Source organism: Trachemys scripta, chromosome 7 (assembly GCF_013100865.1).
Source record: "Trachemys scripta elegans isolate TJP31775 chromosome 7, CAS_Tse_1.0, whole genome shotgun sequence".
NCBI classification, from domain to species: domain Eukaryota; kingdom Metazoa; phylum Chordata; order Testudines; family Emydidae; genus Trachemys; species Trachemys scripta.
In genome coordinates this window covers 26,659,351-26,679,590 of record NC_048304.1, presented here as the reverse complement: position 1 = coordinate 26,679,590, position 20,240 = coordinate 26,659,351, and the positions used below count along the sequence as shown (strand labels likewise).

Here is a 20,240-nt window from a genome sequence, read left to right as displayed (position 1 = left end):
CATATCTGAGATGTAAATACCTTGCAATGCCAGTTACAAAAATGCCATGTGAACACCTGTTCTCACTTTCAGGTGACATTGTAATTACAGCAGCATTATCTCCCCTAACTGTAAACAAACTTGTTTGTCTTAGCAATTGGCTGAACAAGAAGCAGGACTGAGTGGACTTGTAGGCTCAAAAGTTTTACATTGTTCTGTTTTTGAGTGCATTTATGTAACAACAAAAATCTACATTTGTAAGTTGCGCTTTCACGGTAAAGAGATTGCATTATGGTACTTGAATGAGGTGAATTGAAAAATACCATTTCTTTTATCATTTTTACAATGCAAATATTTGTAATAAAAATCATAGCATAAAGTGAGCTCTGTACACTTTGTATTCTGTGTAGTAATTTAAATCAATATATTTGAAAATATAGAAAAACATCCAAAAATAGTTGTTAAATTTCAATTGGTATTCCATTGTTTAACAGTGCGTGAGTTAACAGCAATTAATCGACAACCCTACTATTTTTTTCTATTTTTCACCAGGAAACCAGGTAAACGTGCCTGTATCTATCCCAGTTCAGGAAAGCAGTTAAGCATACGTTTGACTTCAGTAGGACTTAAGCACAATAGGGATGTAGGACTTAAGCACAATAGGGAAGCACAATAGCACCATCTTGAATAGGGATGTGTTCTTGAATTAAATTTGCTTTTTGACTATGGAAGATGAAACTTCCCTTTTTAAGCCATATACTGCATGCACAATTACTGCTAACATTGATAGGAGTTACTGCGTTGAATAAGAGCTATATTGTATACATGGCCCACCTAAAATGTGAATAAGTTAAACCCTGCCTAATCCCCTGGTGTACACCAATATGTTCCATGTCATAAGGGAAGAAATACACAGCTATCCAACTTGCAAATCACCAGGGAGCCAACCAAGGCAAGTTGTTGCTGTTTTTAAGGAATAGTGGTTTTTGCTGCTTTTTACAAGTAGAAACAGGTAGATGACGTTGGAATTCTAGTTAATTTGGGGATCACACAGCCCTTTGTGCAGCTTTTTAATAGCAAATTTAAGATTTGTCCATGGAATGTGCTTATTCAGCAGTGATCAGATAAATAACACAACTTAGATTCAGACTGTACTCAGCATGAGTAGTACAATTTATAAGCATTAACAATGTAATGGTATTTTAAAAAACCACTCAGTTTTGAGATCTAACATAATTTGCTAAAACACTTCTGCATTTGTTGTTTGGCAGAGGCTTACTAAGCTGCTGTACTTAATCTTGCTTCAAATGTGTAAATAAATATGCAGTTCAATTTTCCAAGGAATAAATAATAATTTGCCTTTTCAGATGGAGTTAGTTTACTTCTAAACAGATCAGCTTGCCACATAAAACAAGCAAAACACCAAGGCCCAATTTCTTCCCTGCTGAAGCAATTCATTCATATATCAGGATCTCCCCATGGATTCCAGGAGTGGGTTGGGCGGTAAAATACAATCACCCCTTCAGAAGTAGTTTTGGTTCTGATTCATTTTACCATATTCATCTTAAAGGCCCATGGGCAAAAGCAACTATTCCTTATAGTTGATGTTATGTAGTTGCTTTTTCAGCAGCCGTGCCAAGTATACTCTAGCGGGTGGGTAATATCTGACAGACAAATGAATGGTTTTGACCTGTGTTCAAGCTGAGCAGCAGATGTGCCATACCCACATTTCTCACTGGTAGGGGTGGAAATGATAAAAAATGGGCTAATCACCTTTAACTCGCATTGACTTGAATGAGCATTGACTTTGCAGGATGAGCTCATTGTGGAGATCAAGGGGTAAGATTTCATTTACATTAGACCCCTTGACACTGACTTGGCCGTCAGAGCAGTGTAAAGTGGCCTTATGTAAATGAGAATCTGACCTGAGGTCCTTTAAAAAGGGGGTTCAATGGATTGCTAACGGGTTTGTGTCTAGTTCTTTTGTTTGTTTATTTTTTAACTTGCAAACTGAAGTAATAATATATAAATTAGAGCAATACTAATACTGAGTTATGGGATGAAAAATGTATTTTTTAATCCAAGTAGCAATTCTGTTTGTAAGATAGAACTAATGACTCTTAAGGTTACGTTATACTTTGTAGTTGTTAGGGGTTTTGGATTAGTTGCACTTTTTTTTTTTTTTTTTTTTAATTTCATTAACTGTTTATTTTTACAAACAGTAGGTACAGGATGAAATCTGTATCTCAGTGATATCTTTAAAAATTGCTAATGGTGAAAATATAATGACTATTTTCTTATCTGTATATCAGTGAATCACAGGATTTTATCCAGTGAGCCATAAATAAAGGCCTACTGACTAAAAACTCTCTCCAGTAGGAAAGATCTGTGTTTCAGACCCTAAAGAAGAGATAGGAATGCTGTCCTCTGGCACAATGGTTTCCAGATTCAAATCTGCCTGATTTTACAGTCATTGCTCATACAGAACCCTCAGAGATGTCAGGGGATGTTTTGTAGGTCAAGCAACTACAAGATAATAGGAAGGTTCTTAAATAGGCTTGTCCGAAAAAAAATTTTTTTTCTAAAACTTTGATGGATAATGTTAGTTTATTTTTAAGGATTTTTAAAATGTTTATCCATTTAAATTTTTAGAGTTGTGGGAATGACTATGGGGGAGTCAGACAGTAAATATTAAATTATTCTAGACTTTGAGATTCAAAAAGTTAAAGCTTTATAATTGTTAAAACACAAGTTGTCAACATCTCGTATGAAAATATACAAAGTAAATATCCCTAAATCAAACTAGTTCTCAAGCACCATTTTTCTTTCTTGGCCTATCTGTAAATGTTGATTATGTCAATGGAAATATTTATTTTGTTGGTTTGTGTGTGTGTGTGTGTGGTGAAATCGACGTTTACCAACACTAACCAATAAAAATATAATATTTCCAAGATCATTATTAAGGCAGCCAAAAATGAAACTTCTAGCTGATTCCTACAGAATTTTTTTCTGATTCTTTCCTTATAAAATGGATCAAATTATCCAATCTAAACTGCAAAGACTGTTTATGCCAAGGCTTTGTATTTACTGTACATTCCTCTACTGAGTATTAGCCAAGCTTCCTCCAATATTAAAGTGAGATAACTTCCTCTTCTTTCCAAATGCAACAGAGATCATAAACTTTGTCATGCAGGTGGAACTTAAAGTTAATGCATAGGTATTTTATCTTTACCCTTCGATAACATTATATTTTGAATGGCTAGTGCAGGAAATAAAGTAAGTTGCCATGTTTTGAAAAGAAAATAGTAATATGAAATAAGAAGGCAGCACATATATAAATTAGCAGACAGGTGTCTACTTGCCAGTTATTAGCCTCACAATCCTTTGGACAGTTTCCAACCTGTATTTTTTAAAAGAGATGAAAGATTCCAACATAAAACATTTTGGAACTTTTTTATTTGTCCGTGGGATTCAGTATCATAGTAGCTGCTTATTTACAACATATTACCTTAAGATAGTATTTGATTTTCATTATATTTTTGTATTCTTTTCTCAGTTCACATTTGTATCCTTGGTCACATCCTGCCAAGAGGCATCTGAGTCCTGCCAAGACATCTCTTTGTCACATGTTCAGATAATATATCTGAGGCTCCTATTGAGCTGTCAAAGCCATACAAATCTATGTTTGTTAACTGTGATTCTCCTTCCATTTGCTTAGCTTGGAAAGCCAGTGGATTAAAGGAGTCCTTTGGATCAGAGAGAAACTGCTTGAAACACTGTATACTTAATGTCTAAATAAAATGTTTGACCATGACAATCTAATTCAAAGGGCATTTTGTGAACTTAAGAAGGAAATTCCTTTCTTAATGCACTGTTTCTTTTTGTGACTGGGAAATTTTTCTTATTAGCATGTGTCTAAACACCTCTTATGCGTTGTCAAGGTTACCAACTTGCAGTATAGAAGGTGTCCTACATCTGGTTTTATAGTACAGTACAGAGATGTGAAAGACATTTTAATGAAAATACCTCAGCAATAATAATCATTGAACAAACACCTTTTAATTCTGTAGTTTAGAACATGTGGACTGACTCTCCACGTATAAAAAGGACTCTAGTTGTAGGTTCCTTACATGCCTAAAAACTAAGCACATTACGGCTTTGTTACTGAAAAGTTATTTAGCAGTGTGTCTCTCTTTAATGCTGAAGTAAATTTATCTGTTCAGTCTGAAGTACTGATTACCTGTTCACTTATTTGCAGGAATAATGTGTACTCACATATCCAACAGAAGTCAAAGTAAATGGATAGGAGGTTAAATGGGTTGGATGTATACAACCATGTTCCTAAGGAAGAGGGAGGTGGGTGCTGGGACACTAGAGACATAGAGTATCTGCAATTGTGAACAGGCTTCACATTTTGTTGCATGGGGGACAAACTTCCCCCCCTGCCCCAATCCCACCACATCCAATGAAACATTTACTCCTGGGGGAGTTCTGAACCACTGCACAATGCAGAATTTGCGCAGAATTAATGTTCTGCGCAGAATTTCATTTTTCCAGGCAGAAATGGTGCTGCAGAGCTGTTAGCCAGCACTGGGGGCTGCTGGATCCAGCAGAGTCCAACTCTCCAGCTCACAAATACAGGGCACTGCTGGGGGGAGAGGAAGAGGGAGCTGAAGGGTTCTGGGCAGCTGCAGTTCCCAGTACGTTCTGAAGAAATGAGGCATCATGAAGGAAACTCCGTACAGACCCGGGACCCAGCATCAGGCTGTTTATCCCTCTGGATCCCTTGGCTCGAGGTGGGGGGGGTGCAGAAGTGGGGTGTATGTGTCTGAGACCAGTGGAACAGAGTTTTCCCCCAAGATGTGCCCAGCTGGCATGTGTGACACATCCAGACTAAGGCACCCAACAAAAGCATAACAGAGAAACAGGAACTACATTGTCATAGGGGTTTCTTTAACTCTCTACTCTAAAACTTTTTTGTTGTCTATATTGTTACAGACATACTTGCTGTATGACAGGTATTTTGAAATAAATTACCAAAATAATTGAAACTGGTATGATTATATTGAATTATTTTGACAAAATATGCAGAATTATGCAGAATTTTAAAATATTAGTGCCCAGAATTTTTAATTTTTTGGTGCAGAATTCCCCCAGGAGTAAACATTTAGGTACAAATCTCTCTGAGCAGAACTTTGTGAGAGTAGGGAGGTCTCACATTAGTAAGGATTTACATGATTCAGACTGTTCTTCAGTGTCTTTCCATTTAGTATGATAACATAGAATGGGAGAGCCTGCAGAAGTAAGCAAAGAATGAGGAAATCGCCATAGGGTTCTCCTTGCAGATGTTTGTGACCAACTGTTCCACTAGCACTATGAGGATGATTTTTAAATGACAGGCCTTTTCAAATGTTGCATGAATGTCATAATATTTTCAGTTAATTAGAAATATATATCAAAGCTTGTTTGGATTAAGAACATTGATTAAAACTAGAAAATGTTCCAGTGAACTTTTAAAGTCAGCCATTGTTATGAACAATCCTTAGAGTTATGAAGAGATTTATTTCAGTTAATAATAAATCATTGCACTGAATTAGTGCAGTCTGACTGGTTTAATGCAAATGTGAGCTATGCATCTGCATTTTCATTTCTGCATAATAAAGGATGTGAGTTTTATAAACAGTTAGTAGCCTTTAACTAAGGAAAACAAGATCATCCTCAAACTTCACAGTTGTGCAGGGCAAATCATTTTGTAAACTAAAAGAAACTATAGGTTTGTCTGGATACAATATGATATACAATATTCTTGATAATCTCAGGCGTGTGATCTTTCTTTCTTTCTTTCTTTCTTTCTTTCTTTCTTTCTTTCTTCGACACCCTCAGGTGCATAGGTCATCCAGCAATTTTGGTCTGGTCAGGCTTCTGAATGTCATACTGATGGATTTAGCTTCTTTCTCTATGGTTCTATGTAATATTTCTCTAGGTGACCCTCTTTTTCTCTCTCCAGCTGGTGTCTGTGTTATCACTTGATGTGGAAGTCATGTTGGTGGCTTCCTTAAGTTGTGTCCTAAATATATCTTCTAGCCATGTTTGAAGCTTTAAGCTGGTGTGCTCCATTTAGAATTTCTGATATCATAATAAACTCTTTCCAATGGACGCTTTCCCATGGACTCACGGGCATTGCTTTGGAATGAGTTTAACTTCTTATCAATTGGTGTTGTGGATTTGCATGACTCTGCTCCATAGAGGACAGACATGATGTCATAGTTAAAAATTGTATTTTTGTATGGTGCCACTCATGCTACTTTTCCAATTCTTTTCAAATTTCTGAAAGTTGTTTGCCACTTTTGATATTCATTGTTTGACATCTGGCCTGGTGCCACCATCGTACCACATCTTGCTCCCCAGATAAGTAGGATTTATTTCTTCTAATGTTTCTCTGTCAACTCAGATGGTTGCTTTTGAAACATTGATAGCCATGTATTTTGTCTTCCCATGGTTGATGAACAACCAATTTGTTTTGCTGTGTCTTCCGTTAAGCATTGTGTTGAACTGAGCAGGACAACATCATCAGTAAAAACAAGATCACTCAATTGTACTTTTATCATTTGTCTATAAAATTCCTCAACTGCCTTCAGTGGTTATTTTCCTCATTACAAAGAAGATGTCCTTCTGCAGCATGGAAGAGGTTAGAGGGAAATATCCCGCCTCCTGCATTTCAAAAGTGACACCCGATAATTAGGAAGAAATCTCTCCTAGGGTTAAGTCTTCCTATATTTATCCATTATGGCCCTGTATAGACATTGCCTGCTGGAACAGAGCCAAAAGAGGCTCCACATGGCCCCTGCTCCAGGTTAAATTCCCTGGAGCTGAGGGATGCTGGCCCTTTCCCCCAACTGACTAATGGGTGCCAAAGACTTCAAGGGGTGGAGGAGCCACGTGTTGTACTTCGGTGAGTGTCTTCCTCCCTCATTGCTGGGGCTATCCTCTTTCACTGCCAGCCCCATCCGATTCCCCCACCTGTTGAAATGGATGGGTAACATTTCTCAGTGATATCTGTCTCATTCATTTATGGGCCCAAACCTGCAATCTGGTCTGAATGGGTGAATGCTTATACCTATGCAGAGTCCTGCTGAAGCCGGTGGGGCTCTGCATTGTAGCAGAAGTTCACCTGTCTAGTTCACACTGCAGGATCAGGCCTCAGAACTGTCTTTTTGTGTCAAAGAACCACAGGTTTTTTTCATCTAGTTTAAAAGTTCAAGCACTCCAAAATGTTGTTGTTGGCATATGTATTATATTTTACATATGGTATTAAAAATATTCCATTCTCTATTTCATATTTTATTTAAAAATCCTAAACAACCTAATTTATGCTTGCAATATAGACATTTCATTCATTTAAAAATGGATAAGTGAGAGAAATGTGGGTTGGAAAGATAGCCGGCAGCCTGGAAAACACATGATGTGATTTGGAAACCAGAACAACGGATATCTACAGTTCAGTTGAATGGGTATAGTTTGTTCCAGACCATTAAAGTTGGATATATGCAACTGTCAGTTATGTTGTGAGTAACAGCTATTTGAGTGTAGATTGTACAATATTTTCCATTTACTGTACCCTGATATATGTGTGGGGTTTTTTTGGGGGGTGGGTGGGTTGTTGTTATTGTTGTTTACTTAAAACAAAAATAGGAAAGATCAAAACCTGACAGATATGAAATGAAATCCCAAAGTAATGACTAAAAATCTTACGCCCTGGGTGCTTGAAGTTAGCAATGTAAGTCCATATTTAAGTACCTGGAAAAAATAGCCTGACTTTTCAGAGGTGCCGAAGAATCAGAACAGTCAGTGAAGCCAATGAGAGCTACTGGTGCTCAGCACCTCTGAAATTCAGGCCACTTTTTAAGGTGCCCTAATAAGCGTTTCAGTTGCTAATAGCAGTTAAACAAGTTTAAATATTTTTTTCAGTGTGGATCCACTTACCGCTTTACTCTTTACACATTATATTATTCCCCGTGATAGCATAGCTACTCCATCCAGCAGAGCTTGTATATATGACCCAGAACAAAAATAGTATCGGTACTGATTGCTAGGAGTGGATGCAAATGTGTTGGGAGGCATACACCCGCACAGCATTCCCATAGTCACAACTTGGATCTAGGTGTACGCAGTTGCATTGGAACAATGTGTACAGTGGGGATGCTGAAAGCCATTGAACCAAACGGTAAACCCTGTAAACCACTTCAAGCCAGGGGATGTGGCAGCACCCCTAGTTCCAACACCCTTGGGTGTATACCCCCCATCATAATTGTAGCACTGAGCACTAGTTTCAATCAGTTCCTACAATTATTATAGATGGAGATAAAATGAAAAACAGACATCTGGAAATTAGTTTTTTCTTAAATTAAACTTAATATCCAGGAACATGAGATTAAATACAAATCTGTGCAGGCATTTTAAATATTTATGGAATTCAAACCCCATATAGCCCATGTGTTCGTTGCTACCACATACTCTACTGGATAGCATCTGTTATCATTAGCACAGAGTAACATAATGAAATCTACTTTTTAAAAGTTCTAGAAGGTAACAGTTGCTTGTAAAATGCCCCTAAAAATCTATTGTGATCTGAAAAGCAATGCATTAAACAGCAATATTCCTGTGTTGCACAAGAAGGGTATTCACATTACCCTTGTGGGCAGTAGGTATACAGAATTTTATTTAAATGAGTCTAATTGATTCCAAAGCTAGTTATTTACTCGGGTGCCCCCAGAATGACACAGAAAAATATCTTCCACTCTGAGTGTCCTTAGGGACCCATATTCATCATTTAGCTAGGTTCCTTAAACACTTTGTAGCCTCCATACACACCCCCTAAAGGTGGGAGGGAGAGGGGGTCTAGGAGCAGCAGGACAGCTGCTCTAAATTTGTATGTTCCTTCTCCTAAGAGAGCTATGTAAAATACAGGGATTTTTTTAAAGCTGTTTGGTGTTGTATTACTTCTCCTATATGATTTATGGACCTCATTGGCGGAGAGGGGTCATATAGCACTGGTACTGTCCACCAGCAAATGGCAGCATGGCTGTAAGCCATCAGAAGCCTGAAAAGAATGAGGAGAGAAAGTATTTTATGTGCAGTTGACCAGGAATCCATGGGCCCGTGTGGTCTACTCTGACCCTGTCCTCTGTTCATACCAATGTCTGGCCCATTTTCAGTCCCATACGAAGTATGCTGCGTTGGACATGTTGTTTCCTTAACCACCTAGATTTGTTTGTAGGTATGTGTTCCTCTCCAGTGGCTTTTTAAATGGTATGAGAACTTGGGGCCTATGAGTTTAGTATGCATCATACATAAGATGTTATAAAGGAACAAACTGAAATGGATTGTCTTGCCGGCATGTAAATACAAACTGTTTAATAATAATATTGATTTCCCTTTAGCAGGAGATGTTTTACTTAAACAGTAGAAAGTAAATAACTTAAAGGTTCAATTAGCTTAGCTGGATTGAACACACTTCTCTTTCATATTTGATTTCTAATGAGCTCAAGAATATCTTTTGTGGTCCATGTATTTTGGGAAAGGAAAGCTGAAGCCTGCTAGTAGTATTGAATCACTATTTTTTTTTTAAAAAACCCACACTGATCATGAGCCATGTTTCAGACCCTTGTGACTTCAGCAAGTTATCACAAGGCAATGATAAGCAGTGAGCAGCAGCAGAATCAGGTGACCCCTTGACTAGCGCACACTGCATGTTTGCCATTCCCAAGGAACTAGCCCTTAATCGTTACTTTGCAAAACACAGCAGCCTCATACCTAAAGGTGCTGCAAAAAAAAAAAAAAAGGGGGGGGGGAGTAAATTTTGCCTTGTTACACATGTGCCCATTTTCCTGAGTGGAATGTTCATGGATGTAACAAAGGCAAAAAAAAAATCCCACCTTAAGCTCTTTGGGACAGGACATGAGCCTTATTTTATATTTTGTAAAGCACCCTGGGACATTTATGGTGATTCCAAGTAGACACCATCTCTATAATTTGCAAATTTTCTTCAGCAATGAGTACATTTGCATTTAGAAATTATGTCCATAGATTAAGATTGTACGTAGACATTTAGTAGTGGTAGACAACATGATTAAAAATGTATGTATGCCCAAAAGTAAGAAATTCAGATTTAAATTTTAGCATATCACTTGAAAGTCTTGAAATTCAACCATTAATAGACGCAGTGTAGTAGTTCAGATGTCTGCCACAGTTCCATAGCAACACACACGCACCATATTGAAACTTCAAAGAATGAAGTAAAATTACTAACTTATTAAATGTGTGTCTTATTAAGATGCCCCTCAAAGCATCAATTTATAAAATATCATTAAAGATGCAAAACTGCTTGAAATAAATGATTTTTAGTCTCCTTCCTCTCTTGAAAATGGGTTCATTTTCATGGAAACTTTTACCAAAATATATGCATTTTGTGAGCAAAATTCCAAGCAAAATGTGCCCCCGCCCTTTTTTATTTAGCAAAGAACGCTCTCTCTTTTTTGTTGTTGTTGCCAAAATAGCTTAAAAAAAGAAACTTAGAGTGTGAAAAAAATCGGTGCTTGATTCTGTGAATCAAAATAGTGAATTTCATGCTGTTCTGCATTTACGCCCTATTTCCTCTTTGGCTAGAGCAAGAAAATAGTTTAGATTTTCTTTTCTCTTGCTCTCCCCCCATTTCCTTTTCAAGTGCTTAACATCTTCTTTCCCCACCTTTCCTTGTAAAAGCAGAGTGAAGATACACTTCCTGTACAAGGCTGTATTGAGCCTCTGGATCTGTAAATAAACCAAACCAGTTCCACAGTGGATGAAAGATGGGTAGAATGATTAATAAGGTTCTTATTGACTCAATGTGGCTTCAGTATAACAAGAACCACGGGAGTTTATGATGTTTTATGTATGGAGAAGTGTGCAAGGCTCTCTGTGTGCTAACACTATCAAAACTAATGTTCGCTTGTCATGGATGGCAACTGAGGATGATGATACTGTTGTAAAGCAAAAGTCTCCAACTAAAAGATTTACATTACTTAACTTGAAAAGAGCCTTTACTCTTTAAACATGAAACATTCACCATAAATATTAAACATAGATAATCTTTTTGATTGTTAAACCAGGAAAAAAAATTCAATAAAATCTTTAATCCATCACTGATATTTGGCTCCCATATTGCTGGTGACACAAATGACAGCCTAACCCAGCAGGTGACTCAGAAATAATTCTTTGAAATCTAGACTTTGGAGACTCTTTGAGGAGCCCACTTGAAAGCTGGCACCATTTTTGTTACTTTGTCAGCAACTTTCTGTATTTCTTCTACAGCCCATTGAAGATATTTTTGTTGGAGTTTTTTCTCCCTAACAACTAGAGCTTGGCAAACGCTGCAAAACATTTTGGTTGACTATTTCAGTTTTTAAATGACTTTACTCTGATTGTGTTCATGCACCTTTTTGTGTTCTCTGGTCAAGCTATTGAGAGTCACTGGCATGAACATTCATTCAAAGTGAACAGGAGTACTTGGCACCTTAGAGACTAGCAAATTTATTTGAGCATAAGCTTTTGTGGGCTACATCAGATGAAGTGGGCTGTAGCCCACGAAAGTTTATGCTCAAATAAATTTGTTAGTTTCTAAGGTGCCACAAGTACTCCCGTTCTTTTTGCGGATAATGACTAACACGGCTGCTACTCTGAAACCATTCATTCAAAGTGAATTTCAAAGTCACATGAGCATATAACCATGGAAACTGAATTTTAAACTTAGATGCAAGTATTAATTCTGGGAGTGCCTACATGCTTATCCAGCTTGAGAGTGGAAATGATACAACGTGACTTGCTAATCAGGGCAGCTTGAATAGTGAATATCTGCAGAAAATTTGTTTGAGGTCAATCCTGTGAGGTTAAAAGTCCCCCAAAATCCATGAAATGGTTTTGAATAACATCAATTGAAAGAAAATGTAATCTGTTGGTGAATGTTCCACACATGGAAAAGCAGGCTAAATTGATCACACAAAAGTATTATTCCCAAATTACTCACTCAGCTTTACTCCACCCATGTTCCTCACCTGGATCTGATGACCACATCCTAATCCTTTTGTTTATGGCTGGTGAAGACACACATTCAGCACTGCAGCTTCATTTCAGGATTAGGTTTCAGAATTCTGGGGGAGAAAACTTATGCTTGAAGTACATACACAAAAACGAGTGGGTAAAGTAATATAAATTAAAGTTTATCCCACTAAATCGAAAACGTCCATCTTTATTTTCTACAAATCTATATTGTATGAATTTACTACATATGATAGACAACATGTATTAGAGTTTCCTCAAGGAAAAAATCTTTTAGTATCTTCAGGAGTGCATGTGTAAGCATTGCATTAGCTGTTTTTATCGTAGGACGTTTGAATTCAAATATGCCCCATTTGAAAAAAAGCATTCAGATTCAGGGCATTGAAGTAATTGGGACGTAAGCACATATTTAAAGTTCAGTTCACATGTGCTTCAATACTATTCTGAACAGGAATGGATTTAAGGATGTGTTCAAGAGCTTTCCTGAATCAGGGCCATGCTGAAGAAGCAAAGCTTAATTTGAATGCACCCTTAGAGTGGTGCAGATAGTCCAGCTGTGCCATGTTGCAAGCTGTCACAGTTGCTGTGGAACAGACTAGCTGGCCCGTGAGGTGCAGCAATAGGCAAAGATGTTTAAACTTTGCATGGGTTTTCCCCCTTTGGAGGATAGATACATCTTCAGAGTTAGGTGCCACGGTGCCAAGCACCTTTAAAACACCTAAGATAGATAGACATGCATCCTATTTATACTATGGAATTATCACATTATTCACTGTTGAGAGCTGGTGCTGGACTGAGAAGGGAACCAGATCAATATGTTGTCAGTGGGAGCAGTGTGACAGACTAACCTAATACTGGATACCTTGTAAATATATAATATATATTAATATATAATGTTTCAGATTAACCTAATACCAGGTACCTTGTAAATATATTGCATACAGTTTCTTTCAGTTCAGACATATACATGAATACACCAAATTACCGGGGCCAACAGTATTCCTAAGTAAAGCTAAAGCTAAGGGGGAAATGTGTTTCTCATCCACAAAAATGTTTGTGTTTTCAAAACATTTTTCCATTCTACATTGGGACAAAATCAGGACTTGTCAAAGTTTTGTTTTTTTGTTTTTTTGGGGGGCGGGAGGGAGGGGATTGGAGGACAGACAGACACATATACACACACACCAGAATAGCCAATAGCCTGGTGGTTAGGGATGGGAGAGTGAGGTTCAGGTAGGGTGACCAGACATCAGGTGTGAAAAATCGGGACGGGGGTGGGAGGTAATAGGAGCCTATATAAGAAAAAGACCCAAAAATTGGGACTGTCTGGTCACCCTAGGTTCAAGTCCCTACTCTGCCTGATTCAGAGCAGGGACTTGAATCTGGTTCTCCCAGATTGGTTCCTAACCACCTGGCTATTGGCTATTCTGGCCTGGCTCTCTGGTTTTGACCAGAAAATTCCATCCTGGACCCAAGAAACCTTTCTCAACAAAAGTTTAGACAAAACTGGCATGTTCCTGTGAAACATTTCAGTTTCAGCAACCTGGCATTTTCCAACAAAAAATATTAATGTCAAAAAAATTCCCAACCAGCTTAAGGGTCTTTCGTTCTTAACAGTCTTTACAGCTTCTGACTTTCTAGAGAAGCAACTCATGTAGAAATCTACTCAGCATCATGGCTACCAGCTGTAGGCTCCCTTTTGTCTTAAAGCTCTTCCTGCTTTGTTTCCATTAGGTGAAGTTACAGGAAAGGTTCAGAAATTTTTTAAAAAGAAGCAATATTCTGTACTGCACAGTCATTATAACACCCCAGAGGAGGAAGAAATAAATGACAAATATGTCCACCTTTCATGAAATGTCAACTGTAAGCCCCAACTGCCCTGGACATAATGCATGTTTTCCCACAAGTCTAAGAGTCCCTGGGAGGGCTTCAAAATGGGGGCAATCCACAAAAGAAATTTGAGATTCAGGAGGAAGACTCAAGTAGGACAAAGGAGTGGCAACCCTCACCCCCCAAAATAGAGTTATTCAAATGAACAGTAATGATATCAACACTTTTGAGTATCTGCTTTCAGTTGTTTTCAGAGCTGATTTTGCAGATATAATAAATATAAATATTGCTTCCAGAAAGCATAGAACTGGGTTGTTTCAGTTCCTGGGATGGATAAACTGAAATTGCATTTTCCCTCCTTTGGGACTGGATTTATTTATAACTTTCTGAGCTATTCATGCATATAAAATTTTGCTGTTATTTTCTGTGAAAGAATTTTCCTCCTTTCCTTTTATTGGCCCCATTTCTTTCACATACAAAGCCACAGATGCTCCATTACAATGATGTCAGCCTTGCTACATGCTCCAGCTGTTTAGGTGCATTTATAAAGTTCAGCCCTGTACATTATGCCATAAATGTATATTTCGTGTATAAACATAAAGCTAACATATTGCAGATCTCTCTAAGTGTAACTTTAATGGAGGTTCAGTGAGTTTTAAAAATATTGAAAAGTGTTTAATCTTTCCGTTGGCAATATTTTTATGGCAGGTTTTCCAATTATTCTTTTCTCAAGCTAGGTTCAAAGATTTTTTTTCCCCCTTGTATTTCATCTTCTGTGATTTTTGGAAAAGCAGGGAGGTTTTTTTAGTAAGACAATATGTATTTTAAATAGAGACGTCTGAGTGAAAATATGCTTCTGTCCACATCTACTCGTGTCCAAGCCCTCATTACCTTCATGCGCGCTCACCAGTTCACCATGCCGAAAAACCTCATTTCTGGATGTGCCAGCTTTCAAAGATGTTACATGTCACAAGATGTTGTTACATTGACTTGATGTATAAATATTGACATGGGTAAATTAAATCTGGGTCCAAATTATAAGGGTCTTGTCTTGTGTCCAGGATTTCAGAATAGGGGGTGAATTGTGCCCAGTAGACACAGTCTTGAGTAGGGTCATTATGATGCAGCCCCATCCCTGTTGCCTCAGATTGTGTTGCAGTGTGCAATTTGTTCCATCCTGTAAACCACACCTCTGGCTCCTCCCCTCCCCCTGTGGAGGTGCACGAAGGGTCAAATCTAATTCCCATTGAAATCATTAGACTCCTTTTGGCTCCAGTGGGAGTTGACTCATGCTGAGAAGGAGCATTCACTGCACTCCCTTGAGTGTAGTGTTCCTTCTATTTATTAGCAGTGTTGCTTTTTTCTTCTGTCTGAATTTCATGTATATCTTGTTGTCATAATTTACCCGAGGTGCTGCATATACAGTAAGTTTTCTAGTAGATTACCAAATACACCTCCTGACTCATAAATATTTGAGGCATAATCTTGGTTCCACTGGCTTGGCAATATAATGACTCTCAGCAGGATCCTGTTCCTTAATTCATGCTGTTTAGTACAAGATCAGTGGTGAATAAAACCACCCATAATTTGATGACCGTGCAGTCCCTGACTTTGAATGTATATTGGCAGACTTTGCTTAGCACAGTAATTATGCAGGATCCTGGGCAGTTAGTATCGACTTGATGTACCCTAATAGTAAATATATAAGCCGTGATTCAATGTGGAGCAAAAATTCAAGAACATAAAATACATTCACAACTTATATTGAAATACACGTGACCTTAGGAGTAGATGATGGGCATGAGCACAAATCCAATTGCTGTGCTCTCAGGCCATCCCTACTGATCCATTTTGTACCAGCCTATTCAGTACTGAGGCAGAGTCCCCTAGGTAGGGGCAGTGTTTAGTTTGTAATGAAAGACATGCTCGGCCTCAAGCAGTTAGGTGCCGGGAATCAAACAAGATGTTTACATTCAGAACTCACGCACCTGAAGTGCTGGGGCTATGAACTGCCAAGCCTAGGGAAGCCCTGGCACAAATTAAGCTTTGTGTAGGGGACCTTCTATGCAGCTGCTCCCCCCAGTGTACATACCTTAGAAGGGCACCACCAAGTTTACAAAGTGAGGAGAGCCTTGCACAAGCCTCTCTGTATGTGAATGACTTTCACTAACAGTTATATTTATTGATCTGCACATGTTGTTTATTATTATTATTATTATTTAAGTATTTATTTGTTTTATTGACATATTAAAATACGCTTACCAAAAGCCTGTTGCTAAGAAACATGGACACGTACAATAGAAAATGTTACTATTAATTACTGACTCTTACATTTACAGGTCCTTTGTCATCCAGCAAATCCCAAGCAGCAATCTCTTCATGGTGGTAGTAGATAATGAATGCAACTGTGAGTCTATCTTGCCAATTACCATGGAACCCATAGAAATAAGGTATATCCTTTATTTTGAAGATTGTAAGAGGGAGACTCAAAGTGCCAATGTTGAATGTGACCCTGTGTGATTTAGGAGCCTAACAGACAGATCCTCTGCTGTTGTAAATTGTCATGGCCCCATTGAAGTCAAGGCAGCTGAGGATCTGCTCCTTAGTCTCATTTTCCAAAGTTACTGATGCATTTAAGAGCCTAAGTCCCATTGAAAGTCAATGAGAGTTGTGCACCTAACTCACTTAAGTGCTTTTGTAAGGCATCTGCATGCGTATTTAGACACATAAATGTCTCTGTAAATCTGGCCTTAAGTCACTTCTGAAAATAGGACATAGCCTCCTAAATCTTTGGTGGTTTTGAAAATTGCACCCATATTGCCAAAGATAACATTTTAAACCTGGATAACTCCTTTATTGTAATATAATATATAATCTCTTCCTTAACTTTGCATTTTAGGGCTGGATTGCTACACTGACAGGTAACACTTTGTGTTCTGAAAATATAAAAGATAGATTCTGTAACAAAGTAAATTGACAACTTAATTTGTAGTCTAAACATCATCTTGTTTTATTGCCATACAGGAGTTTGGGGTTTGTTTCTTCTCATAAATAGGAATTCACCGAAAAGAATCTGCAGTATATTTTTATTGCTGAGTGATAGACCTTTCAAAGGACCATTTGGTTGTATTAAGTGCCGATGGGAACAACATTGGGAAGAACAGCAATAGAATTATGTCCCACTTCTTTTGTTGATTGGTTGGATTTTGGAGGAGTGGGAGGAGGAAGGGATGGATGGATGAACTTCATTTCAAATCCATTCAAACTTTGAATATTTAAATGCAGTGATCATAAGATCTCTCCTTAACTACTGTGAACATAATGAATCCCTTAAATGTGAACGTTTAAAATCTCAGAAGATTAGAAGACGTCCAGAATCTTGTCATGGATTTCATCCTGAAGTAAGTTTTTATACTGCTTTTTTTCCCTCTTTGGTAAATATTTTTTCTAGAATAGATACAGACGCTCCACGACTTACGCAAGCATTCCGTTCCGGAACGCCTTGTGTAAGTCGAATTTTGCGTAAGTCGGGAACATATACCCGACAATTATGCAAAAAAAAAAAAAAGATTCTGGAACTTTTTCCGTAAGTGCAGATTTTCGTAAATCGGGTTTGCATAACCCAGGGAGCATCTGTATTAGAAAACTCTCTTCTAGTGCGAAAAGCAACTAAATATTTTGGACATTCTGAACATAGTAGTAAAGGGAAGTTGCTGCATGATTGCAAGCAATGCAGAAATTGTCAAGTGAGCTTGTACTCCATTTCACGATTAAGTGCTGTTTTCGCACATCACGGCACAACATGTAAGAGGCAGAGGCATGATCTGAGTGCAGAATTGGCAGTCAGGAACTTCTGAGATCTTATTCTGGGTCTAATACTGATTCCTTCCATGATTCCTTTCTGAAACCAAGCTAATTGGCCATGGGACAGGATTTGGTCTCTGCCTGAGTAAATAACGTCAGCATTTCAATTGTCCTACTGGTAATTTTGTGATATGTTGATATGTTTAGCTGGGACTCCGACACAATGCTTTTAAGATGTAATGCTCTACACAAGTGCTTCATACTTTATGAGCTTAAATATCTACTCTGCTGAGGCACAAAGAGGAAGTGACTTGCCCAAGGTCACCCAGAGCCAAGAATAGCTTCCTGATCATCTTTATTTTTCTGTGCTTTGATTACACAAATTTTGTTTTATTGAATCTGCCATCTACTGCATATGTGCTTTAATAAATATCCATGCATTGCCATGAATCTTAATGTTTTTGTCTTGATTCTTCTTTGTTCTTTTCTTTAGGAGAATGCAAGAGAATGTGGGGGTGTTCTAGGCCTTAGTGCTAAACCTACTCTTGTTCTTCTTCCACTGCTTTTGGCAATTTTCTCAAGGTGACGTTGACTGATGTGTTCACTTGGCATGCTAAATACATGGATAAACTGTGAACTGAGAAATGGTGCAACATAGAAGACAAGAAATATAGTCAAAACATCAGCATTTCATGATTTTAAACTGTTGATGAGATAAACTTAAAGATATGTTGAAAAAGATTTATCTTTTTACTTTGCAAGTCATGCAAATGTGAATTTGCCATATGATAGTCACAATTCATCAAAAAAAGGACTTTAATAGATATACACAGGTGTCCATTACTTTCTGCTTTGTCCCATTGAAACCAATTTAAAACTGTGTACTTTTTAAATAAAGTATATTAAAATCATAATTTCATTGTGTATTTTTTTAAATATAGCAACTAAACATTTTTCCTGAACTAGTAATTGGAACATAATAAAACAGGTAAGCGGAGATTTCACATGTGTAGACTTTGTTAAACTATTTCTGAGATAATGGGAAGCTAGAGGATAACACATACCTAATTTTTTATAATAAAGGCTGAGTGACTTATATTAATAACCAAGTCAATGGAACGTAAGCAAGTCCTTCAAGTTGCGCATGTGCTTCAGTTATTTTGCTGAACTGGGACACAGATAATGTTCTCTGATGATTTACAGTGAAACTGGAGCTTTTTTAACATAGCTGTAAAGAAAATCCTACAACATTTAGAGTATGAGCTGAAGCCAACTGAAATCTTTCTAATAACGTCCACAGGTTTTGAATCTGGTTCTTTAGTAATATGTATCGCAAGTGGCAGAATTCAATCATTAACACTTTTTAAAAGATATGGAGATGTCTCACATTTACAAATGTAATTGACATAAAAGAGGAGATGATGATGATGATGATATGTTAGCACTTACATTCTGCTCCTCAGCTTCAAAATGCTTTTTTACATATATTAACTGTGAAATAGTTAGGTCAAGTTCCCTATGGTGAAATGGAGAGACAGAGAAGTTGTGATGTGCCCAAGTCACACAGTGCGTCAGGAGCACAGCAAGTCAGGATTCCCTTGTTCTAGTGCCTTGTTTATTCCCCAGTCAGGTTCACACTACCTGACACCCAGGGCCGGCTCCAGGGTTTTGGCCACCCCAAGCAGCCAAAAAAAAAAAAAAATCTGCGATCTGCGGTGGCAATTTGGCGGAAGGTCCTTCGCTCCGAGCAGGAGTGAGGGACCGTCCGCCGAATTGCTGACAAATAGCTGGACCTGCCGCCCCTCTCCGGAGTGGCCGCCCCAAGCACCTGCTTGCCAAGCTGGTGCCTGGAGCCGGCCCTGCTCACACCTATATCTGGAAATTAGATTGAGAAAAAAAAAGTTACCCAAGACTTAGATATCTTTGCATGCCTTACTTAGAAACACGCAGGGCCGGATTTCCAATTATGTACAGTAGGCACAGCCTAGGGTGGCCTTGTCTCTCTAAAACTGTGTACAACATGAAGGTCAGCTGTAGGCAGGTGTGGGGGGGGGGGTGAGTGTGTACTGAAGATGCTGTGCCTAGGGGTGTGTAAGGTGTAAATCCGGCCCTGAAAACATATTGTAACTACTCAGATTGAAGATTCTTCATTCAGGAGCTGGATCCTAGAGTAAATGTTGCCTAATATGATGAGACCACAATCAACATGTTAAAAATTAGTATCATTTGGTAGCAGACGGAGGCTGACAGTGAGTACAGTTAAAAAAAAGTTTAGAGTTTTTTTCTAGACAAAAAGAGATGCTTATAAAGCCCTGAAGTGTTGGCACCTTTCCCCTTTCAATTTACTAGTGATGTTTTGATTGTAAATATGATGACTGAGGAGCTCGATCTTGGAAAGACAAGAACGGGAATCCAAAGCATGATTGGTCTTCGGAGTGTTCTGTATAAATGCAAGGAATCCTATCAAGGAAATAACATCATTAAAACTTGACCAGTAAAAATACACTATATTAGCTTTACAATTAAATACTATG

The 20,240-nt window shown here is 38.0% G+C and overlaps 1 protein-coding gene across 5 annotated transcripts in view; it reads left to right on the top strand.

Moving 5' to 3' along the window:
- Positions 1 to 18,588, top strand: part of CACNA2D3 (calcium voltage-gated channel auxiliary subunit alpha2delta 3) — a 713,664-nt gene extending 695,076 nt beyond the window's left edge. For 4 of the 5 annotated variants that reach the window (XM_034776516.1, XM_034776515.1, XM_034776517.1 and 1 more), the window contains 3 exons: positions 16,242 to 16,354; positions 17,221 to 17,303; positions 18,200 to 18,588. In XM_034776516.1, the coding sequence (XP_034632407.1) occupies positions 16,242 to 16,354; positions 17,221 to 17,303; positions 18,200 to 18,292 (289 nt within the window). In that variant the 3' untranslated portion in view covers positions 18,293 to 18,588. Of the gene's footprint in view, positions 1 to 16,241; positions 16,355 to 16,801; positions 16,824 to 16,926; positions 17,304 to 18,199 lie in introns of those variants that run through there. The other variant, XM_034776518.1, reaches the window with a different exon arrangement.
- Positions 18,589 to 20,240: the final 1,652 nt, after the last annotated feature.